Consider the following 19,110-nt stretch of genomic DNA (forward strand, 5'->3'; position numbering starts at 1 on the left):
CTCTATATGTAGCCAACTTGTACTTCCCAAACGCTTAGTACAGTGCTCTGCACACAGTAAGCGCTCAATAAATACAATTGATTGATTGATTGATTCGGAGAGTTAATAGTAGGCTACAGAGGAAAGCCAGATATACACATATCTATATATTATTCATTTACAATCACTGTGGTATACAATAATAATGATAGTAGTAACAATAATAATAATTGTGGTATTTGTTAAGCACTTACTACATACCAGGCACTTTACTAAGCGCTGGGACAGATACAAGCAAATAGGGTTGGACACAATCCCTGAGCCACGTGAGGCTCACAGACTTCATCTTCCCCCTTCCTTTTTCCCCCTCCCACTTCTAGACTGTGAGCCCGTTGTTGGGTAGGGACCATCTCTATATGTTGCTGACTTGTACTTCCCAAGCACTTAGTACAGTGCTCTGCACACAGTAAGTGCTCAATAAATATGATTGACTGATTGATTGATTGCTCAATAAATATGATTGAATGAATGAATGAATGAATCTTCATTTTACAGATGAGGTAACTGAGGCCCGAAGAGGTGAAGCGACTTGCCCAAGGCCACGCAGCACACAAATTGTGGAGCCGGAATTAGAACCCAGGTCCTTCGGACTCCCAAGCCCGGGTTCTACCTACTGAGCCATGCTGCTTCCCTTTTGTTAATCTCTGTCTCCCTCTCTAGATCATAAGCTTGTTGTGGGCAGGGAATGTTTCTAATGAATTCTGTTGTACGCTCCCAAAAGCTTAGTACAGTGCTCTGCACATGGTAAGCGCTCAATAAATACGACTGAATAAATGAATGAACACTGAAGTTCCTTTGGAAGAAATAGTTTTTCCCTTCCGCCAACCTCTTACAAAACTAAGTGGAATTTAGTGTGCAGTTGCTCTACACCGTTTCCCATTTTGTTGTATCCATTCCTGTTGGAAATAGCAACTTAAACATATCAGTGAGGCTCCAGTGCTGGAGCGGGACATTTACCTCTAATAGGACACTCTAAAGTACTTCACCAACAGAGTCATTTTCCATCGTATTTGATTAGTTTTTAATCCTCTCCCCTACAAATGGTTTCCTTTCTCTAAAGAAACATTCATGAATGTCCCAGTGAAGCCCTTATATACATCTCCTACTGATTTATATTCAAGGCCCTACTGAGAGCTCACCTCCTCCAGGAGGCCTTCCCAGACTGAGCCCCTTCCTTCCTCTCCCCCTCGTCCCCCCTCCATCCCCCCATCTTACCTCCTTCCCTTCCCCACAGCACCTATATATATGTATATATATTTGTACATATTTATTACTCTATTTATTTATTTTACTTGTACATATCTATTCTATTTATTTTATTTTGTTAGTATGTTTGGTTTTGTTCTCTGTCTCCCCCTTCTAGACTGTGAGCCCAATGTTGGGTAGAGACTGTCTCTATATGTTGCCAACTTGTACTTCCCAAGCGCTTAGTCCAGTGCTCTGCACACAGTAAGCGCTCAATAAATACCACTGATTGATTGATTGATCTCCTAAGGTTATGTGCTTAGGTGATGCCTTAGAGGGAAAGCTCCTTGTAGACAGGGAACATATCCCTTGGTGGTTCTGCAAGCACTTAAGAGACAGCATTGTCCCTGGTGTGAAAATAGTACCTTTGTGAGGATTACTATGTTCTCCCTCAGGGCCACTGTTGACCCTCCTCTCAGCTTCGAAGCTAGCCCAGCTTCTGGTGCAGCTGTCAGCACTGGTTCTTCCCTGGCCTCACTCTCCTTAGTTAATAATTAGGGTATTTCTTAGTTGCTTATTATAAGTCAAGTACTGTTCCAAGTGCTGGGGTAGAGGCAAGTTAATCAGGTTGGACATAGTCCCTGCCCAGCCTGGGGCTCACACTCTTAATCTCCATTTTACAGTTGCAGGAACTGAGGCTCAGAGAAGTGAAGTGACTTGCCCAAGGTCACACAGCAGACACGTGGCAGAGTCGGAATTAGAACCCAAGTCCTGAGTTAACTAATTTCAGGTGGCCAGCTCCTCTACAGAATTCAGAGAGAGTTGGCAGGCATGAGGCTGCTGGTACAGAAAATAGGTGTACCGGTGGAGTGGGGAGGCACTATAATCAAGCAATCCATCACTGGTAATATAATAATAATAATAATAATAACAATGGTATTTTTTAAGCGCTTACTATGTGCCAAGAACTGTACTAAGCATTGGGGTGGATACAAGCAACTCGGGTTGGGCACAGTCCCTGTCCCAAATTCATCCATTCATTCATTCAATCATATTTATTGAATGCTTACTGTGTGCAGAGCACTGTACTAAGCGCTTGGGAAGTACAAATTGGCAACATATAGAATTGGGCTCACAGTCTCAACTCCCATTTTACAGATGAGGGAACTGAGGCCCTGAGAAGTGAAGTGACTTGCCCAGGGTCACACAGTAGACAAGTGGTGGGCTTGGGATGAGAATCCACTATCTTCTGACTCCGACAGCATTACACCATACAGGTTCTCTGGTATTTAATGAGCAATTACTGTGTGCAGGGAACTGTACTGAGTGCTTGGGACAATGCAACAGATTTTGTAGATATCATTCCTGTCCATGAGGAGCTTACAGCGTGGTTTAGTGGATAGAACACGGGCCTGGGAATCAGAAGGACCTGGGTTCTAATCCCAACTCTGCCACATGTCTACTGAGTGACCTTGAGCAAGTCACTTCACTTCTCTGGGCCTCAGTTATCTCATCTGTAAAATGGGGACTGAGAGTGTAAGCCCCATGTGGGACAAGGACCCAGTCCAACCTGATTAACCTGAATCTACCTCAGCACTTATAAAAGTGCTTGGAACATAGGAAGTGCTTAGCAAGTACCGCAATTATTATTATTATTACAGTCTACAGGGGGAGAAGGGCATTAAAATAGCTTAGGGATAGGGGAAATAGAGGACTATAAGAATATTGACATAAGTACTGTGGGGCTGGGGTGGGTATCAAAGTGCTTAAAAGGTACATAAACTCGTTTTACACATGCAGACAGCTTACTTGTGGGGACAGAAAGGCCCCAGTGGCCCTGGTTGAAGTAATGCCAGCAAATCAATCTTACCATCCCACTGAGCAGTTGGAAAGTGTCTCCTAACTCAGACAACGAAAGATATGAGAAATATTGAAAATCATATCTTACCATAGTATGTAAGGTACTCTGCTGTATGTAAAAACGTCAGTGAAACCAAAACATTGAAAATCCAGTTTGTTCCCGATGAACATGCATTTCCCGTACTTCTAGCCCAAAGGGGATAGATTTCGGAATTCACAGTCCATGGCATGGGTCCCATTCCTGAAAATGCAAATAGAAACTTTATCAATCAATCGAGCCTATTTATTGAGTGGTTATTGTGTGCAGGACACTGTAGTAAGCACTTGGTCGAGGGCAATATAACAAAATTGGTACACATGTTCCCTGCCCACAAAGAATTGACAGTCTAGAGGGAGCTTACAGTCTAGAAGTAAATCCTGTCAGACATGTGAAGAAATGTTACCTATTCCAAATTATAATTTGGTCTTAATCTTCTAATCAATCAATCAATCAATCAATCGTATTTATTGAGCGCTTACTGTGTGCAGAGCACTGTACTAAGCGCTTGGGAAGTACAAGTTGGCAACATATAGAGGCGGTCCCTACCCAACAGTGGGCTCACAGTATAGAATCAATCAATCAATCAATCAATCGTATTTATTGAGCACTTACTGTGTGCAGAGCACTGTACTAAGCGCTTGGGAAGTACAAGTTGGCAACATATAGAGACAGTCCCTACCCAACAGTGGGTAGGGAAGGGGGAGACAGAGAACAAAACAATATATTAACAAAATAAAATAAATAGAATAGATATGTACAAGTAGAATAAATAAATAGAGTAATAGAGTAATTCTAAGCAATCAAACAATCAGTGGTATTTATTGAGTGCTTATTGTGTACAGAATACTGTACTAAGCACTTGGGAGAGTACAATACAGCAATAATAATCATAATAATAATGATGGTATTTGTTAAGCACTTACTATGTGCCAAACACTGTTCTAAGCGCTGAGCACTGTTCAATAAACAGACATATTCCCTGTTTAGCGCGTACTAGTTCCTGACAGTGTACTAACCTCTGGGGTGGAAATGAGCAAATCAGGTTGGACCCATTTCCTGTCCCACAAGGGGCTCCCAGTCTCAATCCCCATTTTATAGATGAGATAACTGAGGCCCAGAGAAGTGAAGTGACTTGCCCAAGGCCACACAACAGACAAGTGGCAAAGCAAGGATTAGAAACCATGACCTGACTCCTAGGCTCGTGCTCTATCCACTAGTTCATGCTACTTCTGATTAAGGTTGTCTGTTCGTTCCTGCACAGATATTACTGATTCTGGGGTAGCACCATACCCCGGAACCTGTCCAGGAAACTCCTGGTCCTTTCTCCTGCCAGGGCCACTTCTTCGGGGAGCAGGGGCAGTAGGCAACAGCATCATCATCATCATCATCAATCGTATTTATTGAGCGCTTACTATGTGCAGAGCACTGTACTAAGCGCTTGGGAAGTACAAATTGGCAAATTGGCAACAATTTTGCCCTCAGCAGGAGGGCAAAAGACTCTCCTAAGTCTTTCTGCAGTTACCCTTCCTGGGGCTCTAAATTCCAGTGACCTGATGTCTCAGCCTAATTTTTGAGCCCCATTCTAAAGCAATCGGCCCATCAGGAGCATTTATTTGGTGTGTACTCTGCGCAGAGCACTGAACTGTGGTGGAGAGATTCGCCAAGGGTCCACTTCGGCCAAGGAGGAAGAGGAGAAGGCGGAGAAGGAGGGGAAAGAGGAGGAGGAAGAAGAGGAGGAGAAGGAGAAGAAAGAGAAGGAGAGTTGCAGTTTCGGGCCCAGGTGCAGTCAAGGCGCAGGCCAAGGAGGAAGAGGAGAAGGAGGAGAAGGAGGGGAAAGAGGAGGAGGAAGAAGAGGAGGAGAAGGAGAAGAAAGAGGAGGAGGAAGAAGAGGAGGAGAAGGAGAAGGAAGAGAAGGAGAGTTGCAGTTTCGGGCCCAGGAGCAGTCTTTCCTGTTGCTCCTCAACCACTGGTGGAGTCCTAGAGGTAGACCTCAGCATCCAAAATCAAATGATTTTGATTTCCCCTGCAGTCTCTGCAAACAGCTTCGGCGGCAATGGAAATGATCCCCTTCCAGACTGCAAGCTTGTTGTGGGCAGGGACCATACCTACCAACTCTGTTGTATTAGACTCTCCCGAGTGCTTAGTACAACGGACTGCACATAATAAGCGCTCAATAAATACCACTGGTTGATTTCGGAAGTCAATGTCGGTCAATAGGAACGCAGCAGCAGCAGCTGGAGAGTGGGGTCGTCTTGCCAGGAAAACAGACTCCTGACAGGAGTAGGAGCCCCTACCAAAACAGGATTAAGGTTATTCACTGCCTTGCTTAGTTATCCTGAACAAAGACCTCCTGGGAGCACTGTTGAAACTTCCTTTTTCCCTCCCTCCCTCCTTCCTTCTCTACATTCCACCCTCCTCTCACTTCATTAAGTATGATTAAGAGCTTACGCTTTGATAAGCCCTTGTTTAGCGACAAGGTTACTATACTAATTATGGTACTTGTTAATCACTTATCGTGTGTCAAACACTATTCTAAGCACTGGAGTAGATACAAATTAATCAGGTCAGACACAGTCCCTGACCCACATGGAGCTCAGAGTCTAAGTAGGATGGAGAAGAGGGATTTAATCCCCATTTTACAGATGAGGAAGCAGGCATATAGAAGTGAAGTGCCTTGCCTAAAGTCTTACAACAGGCCAGTGACAGAGCTGGGACTAGAACCCATGTCTGACTCCCAGTCCTGTGTTATTTGCAAGAAGCTGTTCTTTCTCTTTCCCTCTTTCTCTCTCTCTCACGTCCTGTCGCTATGGAAACCCCTTACCTCGACCAAAATCCCCATTCCCATCCCTCTTTGCACTTTGGAAAAATTTGACCACTTCACTGCATATGCTACTGTTAATCACTGTTGTGTAAGACCCAGAATCCGGACACATTGTGCCTACACAAATGTTGTCCTTCTGGTAAGTAGTGTCCGGTATTGTTTCACTTTTGTTTGTGCGTTCCACAAAACTTGAGGGTTCCTTTCAAAAGGAGCGACATCTTTTTCAACTAGAGTACACAGGAAGTAAACAAACCACAAGTGGCACGGGTGAGTTTTGGAGACTAATGCTGCTACAATCAATCATATTTATTGAATGCTTACTGTGGGCAGAGCACTGTACTAAGCGCTTGGGAGAGTCCAATATTACAGAGGTGGTGGACATGTTCCCTGCCCACAGTGAGTTTACAGTCTAGTCTGTTTCTCCTGGTGCTCCTACCTATGTGTCCTAGCCACCCCCTGAACTGGCACAGTGGGGTATGCAGGTTCCCAAAGTTATCCTTTAATACTTCCTGTTGCTTTTGGCTTTGAAGTACAGTGCTCTGCACACAGTAAGCGCTCAATAAATATGATTGATGATGATGATGATGATGATGATGATGAAGTGCCCCCGAAGTCCTGGGAAGAAGAACGCTGAGAGGCACTGGGTAAGCCATGGGCTCCTCAGGGCACTCTGTTGCCAGCCTGGGATCCCCTGAGCCCATCTTTCGGTGGTTGTACATATTTATTACTCTATTTATTTATTTATTTATTTATTTTACTTGTACATTTCTATCCTATTTTATTTTGTTGGTATGTTTGGTTCTGTTCTCTGTCTCCCCCTTTTAGACTGTGAGCCCACTATTGGGTAGGGACTGTCTCTATGTGTTGCCAATTTGTACTTCCCAAGCGCTTAGCACAGTGCTCTGCACATAGTAAGCGCTCAATAAATACGATTGATTGATTGATTGATTGGCACAGGATGCTGTGTGGAAGAGCAGTACGGCTTCCTAGAATCCTATGCAGTTATGTCATGGGAGAATGGGAGGCCCAATGAAATCCATGTTCTCACCTCAGCACACAATATTACTAACTACAACAATGAAACGTTTGCTTACCAGGTGCGAAGAAAATCAGGTAGAGGATTAGGCCCAGAAGTGCAGTCCAGGAGTATGGAGTAGGACAGAAATTATAAGCCCAAAATTGTTCTTCTGCTTTGGATTTGGTTTCATTTGCACACCTAAAAATAATAATATAAACAAAGAGTTAAGTCAGTTTGCTCAGCTGCAGAGTTTCGATGTGGACTTCATTCATTCAGTCAATCATATTTATTGAGCGCTTACTGTGTGCAGAGCACTGTACTATTCATTCATTCATTCAATCGTATTTATTGAGCACTTACCGTGTGCAGAGCATTGTACTAAGCGCTTGGGAAGTAGTCTTTTAGACTTTGAGCCCACTGTTGAGTAGGGACTGTCTTTTATGTTGCCAACTTGTACTTCCCAAGCGCTTAGTACAGTGCTCTGCACACAGTAAGCGCTCAATAAATACGATTGATTGATTGATTGATTGACTGATTGAAGTACAAGTTGGCAACATATAGAGATGGTCCCTACCCAACAGCGGGCTCACAGTCTAGAAGGGGGAGACAGACAACAAAACAAAACATATTAACAAAATAAAATAAATAGAATAAATATGTACAAGTAAAACAAATAAATAAATAGAGTAATAAATACGTACAAACATATATACATATATACAGGTGCTGTGGGGAGGAGAAAGAGGTAAGGCGGGGGGATGAGGAGGGGGAGGAGGGGGAGAGGAAGGAGGGGGCTCAGTCTGAGAAGGCCTCCTGGAGGAGGTGAGCTCTCAGTAGGGCTTTGAACGGAGGAAGAGAGCTAGTCAGCAACATATAGAGACAGTCCCTACCCAACAACGGGCTCACAGTCTAGAAGGGGGAGACAGACAACAAAACAAAACAAATAGACAGGTGCCAGTACCATCAGAATAAATAGAATTATAGCTATATACACATTATTAATAAAATAGAGTAGTAAATATGTACAAATAAAATAGAGTAATAAATATGTACAAATATATGCAAGTGTTGTGGGGAGGGGAAGGGTGTAGGGAAGAGGTGGGGGCAATGGGGAGGGTGAGAAGAAGGAAGAGAGGAAAAATTGGGGGGCTCAGTTTGGGAAGGCCTCCTGGAGGAGGTGAGCTCTCAATAAGGCTTTGAAGGGAGGAAGAGAGCTAGTTTGGAGGATGTGTGGAGGGAGGGCATTCCAGGCCAGGGGAAGGACGTGGGCCAGGGATCGACAGCGGGACAGGCGAGAAGGAGGCCCAGTGAGGAGGTTAGCGGCAGAGGAGCAGAGGGTGCGGGCTGGGCTTTAGAAGGAGAGAAGGGAGGTGAGGTAGGAGGGGGCGAGGGGATGGACAGCCTTGAAGCCAAGAGTGAGGAGTTTTTGCTTGATTCGTGCTAGGGGGGTGGGGGGGCCGGGCGTCGCATAACTAGTAAGTCAAGTAAGTAGTACTTGACTCCTGAACTTTAAAAGTCATTCCACAATCTTTTACAGAGACACCACAGTAGGAGAAATAGACCCAAAGATATTTTTTTGTTTCCAAGTGCAAACTGAAAAGTCCACAATGCTGTAACTGCTGGCTAACACATATAGCAATGAGTTATCTTAAGTTTTAAAATTAAAATATCACAAAGAAGAGCACTTAAATGCCACAGCTACTTCATCCTGGCTTCCAATCTCCCCAAGTAAGAGGATCAAGGTGGTCTACTGGATACAGCACGGGCCTGGAAGACAGAAGGTTCTGGGTTCTAATCCCAGCTCTGCACTTGTCTGCTCTGTGACCTTGGGGAAGCCACTTCACTTTTCTGGGCCTCATTTACCTCATCTATAAAATGAGGATTAAGACTGTGAGCTCCAGATGGGACAGGGACTGTGTCCAACCTAATGATCTTGTATCTACCCTAATGCCTAGTACGGTGCCTGGCACATAGTAGTCGCTTAACAAATACCACTTAAAAGAAATAAGCAAAATGCTTAGGTAGATAAGAGAACTTCTTTAATGCCACACAGGAACCATTTCCTGCAGGTCTTTTGCAAGGTTCTCAACCAACCAATAAGCTCGCTGAGCATCTAGTGGCCATAGCCCTAGCCCAGATTCTTAATATCCTGGAAATAAACAGACATGGTGCCTGTCCTCAAGGACCTTACATCTAATGGGGAGAAAACACAGATGGTTTTAGTGGCCCGAAAAAGTGCTAATGGCTTCCTTCATCATCTAACATTGCCTTGGGCATGAGGGAGACAAGAGGCCGGTGGTGTATGCATGCATTCTGGCCTACTGACTAAAATCATTGTGCAGGCTCAGTTTGAAACTGGAATTAATTCCCAGGGGCTGGAAATGGAACAGCCTCATGGCTCTTGCTTCCAGTTCAGGGCAGTTCCTAGGAGAAAATGGATCAGTTGTGAGTATATCCAGAAGTATACAAGACCTAACACTTTCCACAGCCCAGCAGCCCAGTCAGAAGTTATGTGTGAAAGAGGAAGATGTGGACTCAGAGCGAGAGATATTTAGAGTCTGCTTTCATCCATTCAGTCATTTACTGAGCGCTTACTGTGTGCAGGGCACTGTACTAAGCGCTTGGGAAGTACAAGTCGGTAACATATAGCGACAGTCCCTACCCAACAATGGGCTCACAGTCTAGAAGGGGGAGACAGACAACAAAACAAAACATGGAGACAGGTGTCAAAACCGTCAAAATAAATAGAATTATAGCTATATGCACATCATTAATAAAATAAATAGAGTAGTAAATATGTACAAGTAAAATAAATAGAGTAATAAATCTGTACAAATATATACAAGTGCTGTGGGGAGGGGAAGGAGGTAGGGCAGAGGTGGGAGGGGGTGATGGGGAGGAGGAGATTCTGCTTCTGTGATGCAAGTTACCAGGCCTCTAGGCCTGGTCTCAGGAGGTGTTTTGACAGGAATTTTGGCAGGAGAGGTTGAGTCAGCTAAGTTTGCTATCACTAGGTATTAGGAGAAGAAGTGTGACCTGGCACGACGGGGCAGGTGTGAGGCTGACAGGAGGGCTTGCTTGCTTTGTAAAAAGTGAACTGGGTAAATAGCACAGATCTGTGAAAACATTCAAGTTTGTCCAGATACGTGTTGGGTAAATCTCATGTGAAACAGTACATGAACTGCATTCTATGCTAAATAAGGAACCAGAGAAGACTAAGGGACTATCCATCAATCCATCGTATTTACTGAGTGCTTGCTGGGTGCAGAACACCATACTAAGCACTTGGGAGAGTACAATACAACAGAATTGGAAGACATGTTCCCTGCTCGCAGGGAGCTTACAGTCTAGAAGGGAGAGACTGATATTAATATAAACAAATTACAGATATTTGTTCAATCATATTTACTGAGTGCGACCGTGAGCATGTACATAAATGCTGCGGCGCTGAGGGTGGGGTGAATAAAGGATGCAAACCCAATGAAAGGGTGACACTGAGGGAGAGGGAATAGAGGAAATGGAGGCTTAGTTGGGAAAGGCCTCTGGGAGGAGATGGGATAGAGCAACAGACAAATATGAAGACTACGTCCTTATGTTTCCTGTCCACATTCCCCTCTGCATCAACTATGCACTTGACTGTGTACCCCTTAAGTGACAGATGTTGCACCTCTCTTTGATAGATTGGCAATAAAGTTCTAGCCTTGTTTTAGCCTCCATTCTAGCCTTGTAGCATCCCTGTGGCATGAGAAGCAGCGTGGCTCAGTGGAAAGAGTCACTTTGGCTTTGGAGTCACTGGTCATGGGTTCAAATCCCAACTCCACCAACTGTCAGCTGTGTGACTTTGGGCAAGTCACTTAACTTCTCTGAGCCTCAGTTACCTCATCTGTAAAATGGGGATTAAAACTGTGAGCCCCCCGTGGGACAACCTGATCACCTTGCAACCTCCCCAGTGCTTAGAAGAGTGCTTTGCACATAGTAAGCGCTTAACAAATACCATCATTATTATTATTATCCTCTCCAACTACCAAAAATGAAGTTCCTTCTTGCCACTTCTGAGCACCTCCTCAGTTCGGCTTTGCAGCATTGGCCTTCTGGGGATAACATCTCCTGGGACTAATAATAATGATAATAATAATAATAATTGTGGTATTTGTTACTATGTGCCAGGCACTGTACAAAGCACTGGGGTGGATACAAGGTAATCAGGTGGGACACGGTCTCTGTCTCGCATAGGGCTCACAGTCTTAACCCCCATTTTGCAGATGAGGGAACTGAGACACAGAGAAGTCAAGGTACTTGCCCAAGGTCACACAGCAGATCCATGGAAAAGCTGGGATTAGAATCCAGATCCTCTGACTCCCAGGTCATGCAGCTTCCAAGTTGCTTAAATTAAATACCTGTTGGAAAGAATTTCATTCCCCTAGTAAGGTGAGTGGACCACTGATCCTGATTCCTTCCTCATCTCTACGGGTTGTCTTGTCTTATGACGTCAATTAGTCTCTGACCTATAGTGACTCCATGGAACATCTCTCCCAGAACACCCAACTCTCCATCTGCAATTATTCTGGCAGTGGATCCATAGAGTTTTCTTGATAAAAACACGGTAGTGGTTTACCATTTCCTTCTTTCGCGTAGTCAGCGTGAGTCTCTGCTCTCGACTCTCTTTCATGCCACTGCTGCCCAGCACAGGTGAGGTTTAACTTGTAGCAGATTGCCTTCCACTCGGTAGCCACTGCCCAAGCCAGGAATGGAATGGGTATGTCTCTGCTTGACTCTCCCTCTCTTAGCCGAGGCTGGTAGAGTACTGGAAACTATCCAGCTGTGATCCTGAGATGCTCCCTAGGAGTGAGGGTTTCCTTTTCATCAGCTTTATTTTCTTTTACTATCAACTCTGCTACTTGGAATTCAGACTGATCGTCTCCTATGTTCTGGTCCCTGGATCTCCACTGAGTTTTGAGTAGGGAGTAGGAAAATTGGAATGAATGTTTTGGGCTCACGGAATGTTTTGGGCTCACGGGTTCTTCCCCAGTCTCTTTCAGGGGCTCCTCCTCTGTCTTCCTCCCCCTAACTGTGGGTGTCCCTTAAGGTTCAGTTCATTCATTCATTCAATCGTATTTATTGAGCGCTTACTGTGTGCAGAGCACTGTACAAAGCACTTGGGAAGTACAAGTTGGTAACATATAGAGACGGTCCCTATCCAACAGCGGGTTCACAGTCTAGAAGGGGTTCTGGTTCTCTTTATTCATTCATTCATTCAATCGTATTTATTGAGCGCTTACTGTGTGCAGAGCAATGTACTAAGCACTTGGGAAGTACAAGTTGGCAACATATAGAGACGGTCCCTACCCAACAGTGGGCTCACAGTCTAGAAGGGGGAGACAGGGAACAAAACCAAACATACTGGCATTTATTAAGCGCTTACTATGTGCAAAGCACTGTTCTAGGCGCTGGGGAGGTTACAAGGTGATCAGGTTGTCCCATGGGGGGCTCACAGTCTTAATCCCCATTTTACAAATAAGGTGACTGAGGCCCAGAGAAGTTAAGTGACTTGCCCAAAGTCACACAGCTGACAATTGGCAGAGCCAGGATTTGAACCCATGCCCTTTTTCTAGTCTCCATTTACACCCACCCCCTTGGAGAGCTCATTGGCTCCCATGGCTTCAGTTACCATCTCCATGCAAATGAATCCCAAATCTACACCTCAAGCCCTTTCCTGCAGTCTCATATTTTCTCCTGCCTTCAAGACATCTCTACTTGGATGTCCTGCTGATACCTCAAACTTAACTTGTCCAAAATGGAATTCCTCATCTTCCCACCCAAACCCTGTCTCCCCTCTGACTCTCCCATCACTGTGGACAATACCACCATCCTCCCCGTCTCACAAGCCCACAGCCTTAGCATTACCCTCGACTCATCTCTCTAATCCAACCCCCATAATCATTCTGTCATCAAATGCTGTCAGTTCTACCTACACGATAGTGCTAATATCGACCTTTTCCTCTCCATCAAGTGCTTAGTACAGTGCTCTGCACACAGTAAGCGCTCAATAAATACGATTGAATGAATGCTACTGCAATGATCCAAGTGTTTATCATTTATCACCACGAGTACTGCATCTGCCAGTCAGAGAAATCCTCACATCCCGTTTTTGCCCTCTCTGGTAACAAACTTCACTTTGCTGCTCAGATCACTTTTCTGGAAAAACGTTCAATTCATATCACCCCACTCAAAAACCTCCAATGGTTGTGCATCCACTTCCAAATCAAACAGAAATTCCTTAGCATCGGCCTTCTGGCAGTGAATCAGCTTGCTCCCTCCTACCTCACCTTGCTAACTAGCAGCCAGCCCACACACTTGGCTCCTCTGATGCCAACCTACTCCATCTCGTCTATCTCACTGCCAATCTTTCACCCACATCCTTCCTCTGGCCTGGCCCTTTCCCCCCCTCCATTTCTCAGAGACCACCAATCTCCTCACCTTCAAAGCCTTATTGGAGTCACATCTCCTCCTCCATGAGGCCTTCCCCGACTAAGCCTGCCTTTTCCCCACTTCCTTTCCCTTCTGCGTTGTCCTTGCTCTTGGTTTTGTACCCTTTAATCATCCCATTCTCACTTATGCACATATCCAAATCTTATTTTAATGTCTGTCTCTCCCACTAAACTGTAAGCTCCTTGAGTGGCAAGGAAGATATCTGCTAACTTTGTTATACTGTACTCTCCCATACACTCAGTGCAGTTCTATGCACAAAGTAAGCGCTCATTCCATACGATTGATTGACTGACTGATGGACTCTGGCTTTGGAAAGGTGGATTCACTCCAGATGGAACCCCTAATCTGACGTTCTTAGTTAGTCAGTCAGTTGTATTTATTGAGTGCTAACTGTATGCAGAGCACTGTACTAAGCGTTTGGGAGAGAACAATATAACAGACACATTTCTCGGACCACAGCAAGCTTCTGGTCTTTTCCATTCAGAGAACCCATACTTCTTCCTTAATATTTTGCCTATTTATTATCTGACCGAATGATAGAGAAGTGGCAAAATGCAAGAGATACTACTGAATGGCATTCAATCCACAGAAAAGCATTACTGGAAAAGTTCCATAGTTTAGAAAAGTGGCTCTGGTGAAGCACTGGTTCTGTGGCTGTCAACATTGCCAGTAATCCTCGGGGCCACCAGGTACACAGAATGGACAACCGCAAAGTATTAGCAGCAAAATATTCCCACAGTGAGCCTGCATCAGGCCAGGGCAAACAATCCGATCATTCGGTCATCTCTGATTTTCCTATCCCCTTGACTTTCCTGTCATCATAGGCCATAGCACCATCCAGCCATAGAGAAGCAGCATGACTCAGTGGAAAGAGCACGGGCTTTGGAGTCAGAGATCGTGGGTTCAAATTCCGGCTCTGCCAATTGTCAGCTGTGTGACTTTGGGCAAGGCACTTAACTTCTCTGTGCTTCAGTTACCTCATCTATAAAATGGAGATTAAGACTGTAAGTCACCCATGGGACAACATGATCACCTTGTAACCTCCCCAGTGCTTAGAAGAGTGCTTTGCACATAGTAAGCGCTTAATAAATGTCATTATTATTATTATTATTATTATTATTATCCATCTGGTCTCAAACCCATAACTGTCAATGAATCAATCAAACATATTTATTGAGGGCTTACTGTGTGTAGGGCATTGGACTATGTGCTTGGGAGAATCAATCAGTTGTAAATATTGAGTGCTTATTATAATAATAATAATGATAATAATGGTATTTGTTAGGCATTTACTATGTGCCAAGCACTCTTCTAAGCACCGGGGTAGAAACAAGGTAATCAGGTTATCCCACTTGGGGACCACAATCTTAATCCCCATTTTACAGATGAGGTAACTAAGGCGCAGAGAAGTGAAGTGACTTGCCCAAAGTCACACAGCTGACAAGTGGTAGAGCTGGGATTAGAACCCACAACCTCTGAATCCCAAGCCCATGCTCTTTCCACTAAACCATGCTGCTTCTAGAACACTGACTAAGCACGTGGCAACAGAGCAGAATTAGCAGACACATTCCCTGCCCATAATGAGCTCATAGTCTAGAGCGGGAGACAGACATCAATATAAATAAATAAATTATGGATATGTAGATAAGGGCTGTGGAGCTGAGGGGTGGGAGGTAAATAAAGGGAGCAAATGAGAGTGATGCAGAAGGGAGTGGGAAAAGAGGAAATGAGGGTTTAGTCAGGGAAGGCCTCTTGGAAGCAGTGTGGCTCAGTGGAAAGAGCACGTGCTTGGGAGTCAGAGGTCATGGGTTCTAATTCTGGCTCTGCCACTTGTCAACTGTGTGACTTTGTGCAAGTCACAACTTCTCTGGGCCTCAGTTACCTCATCTATAAAATGGGGATTAAGACTGTGAGCCCCACATGGGACAACTCGATTATTTGTATCTACTCCAGCACTTAGAACAATGCTTGGCACATAGTAAGCACTTAACAAATACCATCATTATTATTATTATGTGCCTTCCTTGACTCACCTCTCTCATTCACCAAGCACACTGAGCCTGAAACAAAATCCTGCCAGTTCTACTCTCACATCTTCATTCATTCATTTATTCATTCATTCATTCATTCATTCATTCATTCAATCATATTTATTGAGCACTTACTGTGTGCAGAACACTGTACTAAGCATTTGGGAGAGTAAAATACAACAATAAACAGACACGTTCCCTTCCCACAGTGAGCTTACAGTCTAGAGGGGAACTCTAGAATCCAAACATTTCCCTCCAACAAAAAGCAACCAATTGATCCAGACACTTACCAATACCACACCAACAAGTTCATCAGCCTCTTCGCTTCCCTTCCTGTCTCCTGTCTCTCCTTCTGCCGCTTGGATCATTTTTTCTGAAAAAATGCTCAGTCCATATTTCCCCCATCCTCAAAATTCTTCAGTCGTTGCCCATCTACCTCAGCATCAAATATAATCTCCTGACCATCAGCTTTAAGGCACTCAATCAGCTTATGCTCTCCTATTTTACTGATCTCTTACTAAAACCCAACCCATGCACTCTGCTCTTCTAACACCAACCTACTCTCTGTTCTTTAATCTCATCTAACCTGCCAACGGCCCCTTGTCCATGTCCTTCCTCAGAGCCGGAACTCCCACCCACTTCATACTGTACCAGTCTATCCCTCTCCACACCTTCAAAACCCTTCTAAAATCACATCTTCTCTAAGAGGCCTTTCCAGCCTAAGCCATTTGTTTCTGCGGTCTCCTCTCCCTTCTGTTTCAATTATGCACTTGACTGTGAAACCTTTAGATCCTTTGATACTCACCCCAGTCCCACAGCACAAATGTAAATATCCTCATACTCTACTATTTCCCTCTAGACTGTAAGCTCGTTGTGGACAGGGAATGTGTTTGTCATATTGTTATACTGTGCTCTCCCAAGTGCTTGGTATAGTGCTCTGCACACAGTAAGTGTGCAATAAATACAATTCACTGACTTCTGTAATTTATTTTAATGTCTGTCCCCCCTTATAGAATATAAGCTTTGTGTGGATAGGGTTCAGGTCTACCAACTCTTTTATATTGAACTTCACCAAGTGCTTAGTACAGTGCTCAGCAAACCCTAAGCGCTCAATAAATACACTGAGTGAAAGTATGTAAAAGACTGAAGCTCTCTCTCTCTCTCTCTCTAGACATATAATACATATATATATATATAAGCTTACAACCAGCTAACCACACATTCAAATAATGTTCTACAGAGTACTGTCACTGAATTGCGCTAATTATTATTATTACCTAAGCAACTTAGTATCCAATAATGCAAAGTAGAACTGAAAACAGAAAAAAGAAAGCCAGGCTGGCCTTAGTAATCTTGGCATATTAAGGTACCAACTTGACATGACTATTTAGATGATATAGATAGATAGGCACTGTACTAAGCACTGAGGTGGATATGAGTAAATCAGATTGGACTCAGTCCCTGTCCCACGTGGGGCTCACAGTCTCAACCCCCATTCTACAGATGAGGTAACTGAGGCACAGAGAAGTGAAGTGACATACCCAAAGTCATGGGGCAGACATGTGGCCGATGACATTTGATATCTCAGATGCCAGTTGGATTGTTGAAAATGACTTTCCTAGTCCTTGGTAACGATGTCAAAATGCAAACACATTGTTAAAATAACTGGCCTTTCATTTGATGGAATTCCTAAGACTTTTTTCCCAATCCTATCTTCCTTCCACATACTTCTCTCATCCTTACCTGCAGGTGCCAAGGAATGAATGTAGACTGATTGTCAGCATAGAATATCTTGGGGCAAACAATACTGCAATTTGTCTCTTGGAATGTTTTCCACCAGGACTGCAGCTGTCCTTTTATCAGAAATGATTTCTAAGCTTCTTTTGAATGCTTTCTCCACAGTGTCATTTGGTAGAATATAACATCTTATGCATCAAAATGAAAAAAAATGCAGTTCTACAAATGCAGGACCACCACTGTCCCTTACCTGTCCCTACACTTCTACTTTCCTCATATTTCCTTCTTTGGGAAACAAGGACTGAATTCATATAACAATAATAATAACAGTATTTGTTAAGTGCTATGTGCCAGGCACTGTATTAAGCGCTGGGGTGGATACAAGCCAATGCAGTTGGACACTGACCCTCCCCTACGTGGGACTCACCGTCTCAAACCCCATTTTCCAGGTGAGGTAAGTGAGGTCAGATAAGTGAAGTGACTTGCCCAAGGTCACAAAGACCAGCAAATAACTGCTTACCTCATCCACTGCACCTCAAAAACATCAACATCAGACTGGAGACCAAATGTGTCATTTCATTACAATTGCAAGAGAGGAAATGTTAGATAGGAAAAGTATAGGTTTAGAGAAGCAGCGTGGCTCAGTGGAAAGAGCCCGGGCTTTGGAGTCAGAGGTCATGGGTTCGAATCCCAGCTCTGCCACATGTCTGCTGTGTGACCTTGGGCAAGTCACTTAACTTCTCTGAGCCTCAGTTCCCTCATCTGTAAAATGGGGATTAAGACTGTGAGCCCCAGGTGGGACAACCCGATCACCTTGTATCCCCCCAGCGCTTAGAACAGTGCTTTGCACATAGTAAGCGCTTAACAAATGCCATCATTCTTCATTCTATAGGTACCAAAGAGCCTCCTTGACAACAGCAACAACATTTTCTGAGGCCCTGGAAACCTCCATTATTTATTTATTTTTTTAATGGCATTTAAGCGCTTATATGTGGCAGCCACTGTACTGAAGAACGGGGGTAGAGAAGTAGCTTGGCCTAGTGGCTAAAGCACCAGCCTGGAAGTCAGTAGGACCTGGGTTTTAATTTTGGATCTACCACTTGTCTGCTGTCCACTTGGGAAAGTCACTTAAATTCTCTGTGCCTCAGTTACCTCATCTGTAAAATAAGGATTAAGATTGTGAGCCCCATTTGGGACATGAACTGCATCCAATCTGATTACCTTGTATCTACCTCAGTGCTTAGAACAGTGCCTGGCACATAGTAAGTGCTTAACGAATACATTAAAAAAAATACAAGCTAATCAGGCTGGACACAGTCCATGTCCCTCATGGGGCTCACGGTCTCAAACTCACTTTACAGATGAGGCAACTGAAGCACAGTGAAGTTAAGTGACTTGCCCAAGATCACACATCTGACAAGTACCCAATACAAGGATGGGTGGACACTCACTGAACCAGGAAGTTTGGTAGTGTGTGAACAAACAAAAGAAGATTATTCCATAACTTGGAGGACAAAAAGAGAGAACTAGTTACCAATGCAAGTTATGTACCTAAAAATATCAATAGATTTCAGGGGGCCTGGGGAAAATAAACAGGCAGGTGTCTTTGTGGATGGGGAATTCATTCATTCATTCATTCAATTGTATTTATTGAGTACTTACTGTGTGCAGAGCACTGTACTAAGTGCTTGGGAAGTACAAGTCAGCAACATATAGAGACGGTCCCTACCAACGGTGGGCTCACAGTCTAGAAATGTGACTACCGAGTTGTATTGTACACCTCCATGTGCTTAGTACAGTGCTCTGTACACAATAAGTACTCAATAAGTGTGACCGATTGATCCATAATGGGTGTTCCGTAATGGGTTACAAGTGCCTCTCTAGACTGAAA

The 19,110-nt window shown here is 44.1% G+C and overlaps 1 protein-coding gene and 1 non-coding gene across 2 annotated transcripts in view; both read right to left on the bottom strand.

Annotated features, from left to right (window-relative positions):
* SLC2A13 (solute carrier family 2 member 13) overlaps positions 1-19,110 on the bottom strand; it is a 481,564-nt gene that overhangs the window by 8,880 nt on the left and 453,574 nt on the right. The window contains exons 9-10 of the mRNA XM_038766641.1: positions 7,040-7,161; positions 3,173-3,325 (exon numbers count right to left, since the gene is read on the bottom strand). Coding sequence (XP_038622569.1) covers positions 3,173-3,325; positions 7,040-7,161 — 275 coding nt within the window. The remainder of the gene's footprint in view (positions 1-3,172; positions 3,326-7,039; positions 7,162-19,110) is intronic.
* Positions 11,663-11,800, bottom strand: LOC119924586. The gene has a single exon (XR_005449291.1). It is a non-coding gene; the product is annotated as a small nucleolar RNA SNORA7 (small nucleolar RNA).

This window comes from Tachyglossus aculeatus, chromosome 2, assembly GCF_015852505.1.
Source record: "Tachyglossus aculeatus isolate mTacAcu1 chromosome 2, mTacAcu1.pri, whole genome shotgun sequence".
Taxonomy (NCBI): Eukaryota; Metazoa; Chordata; class Mammalia; order Monotremata; family Tachyglossidae; genus Tachyglossus; species Tachyglossus aculeatus.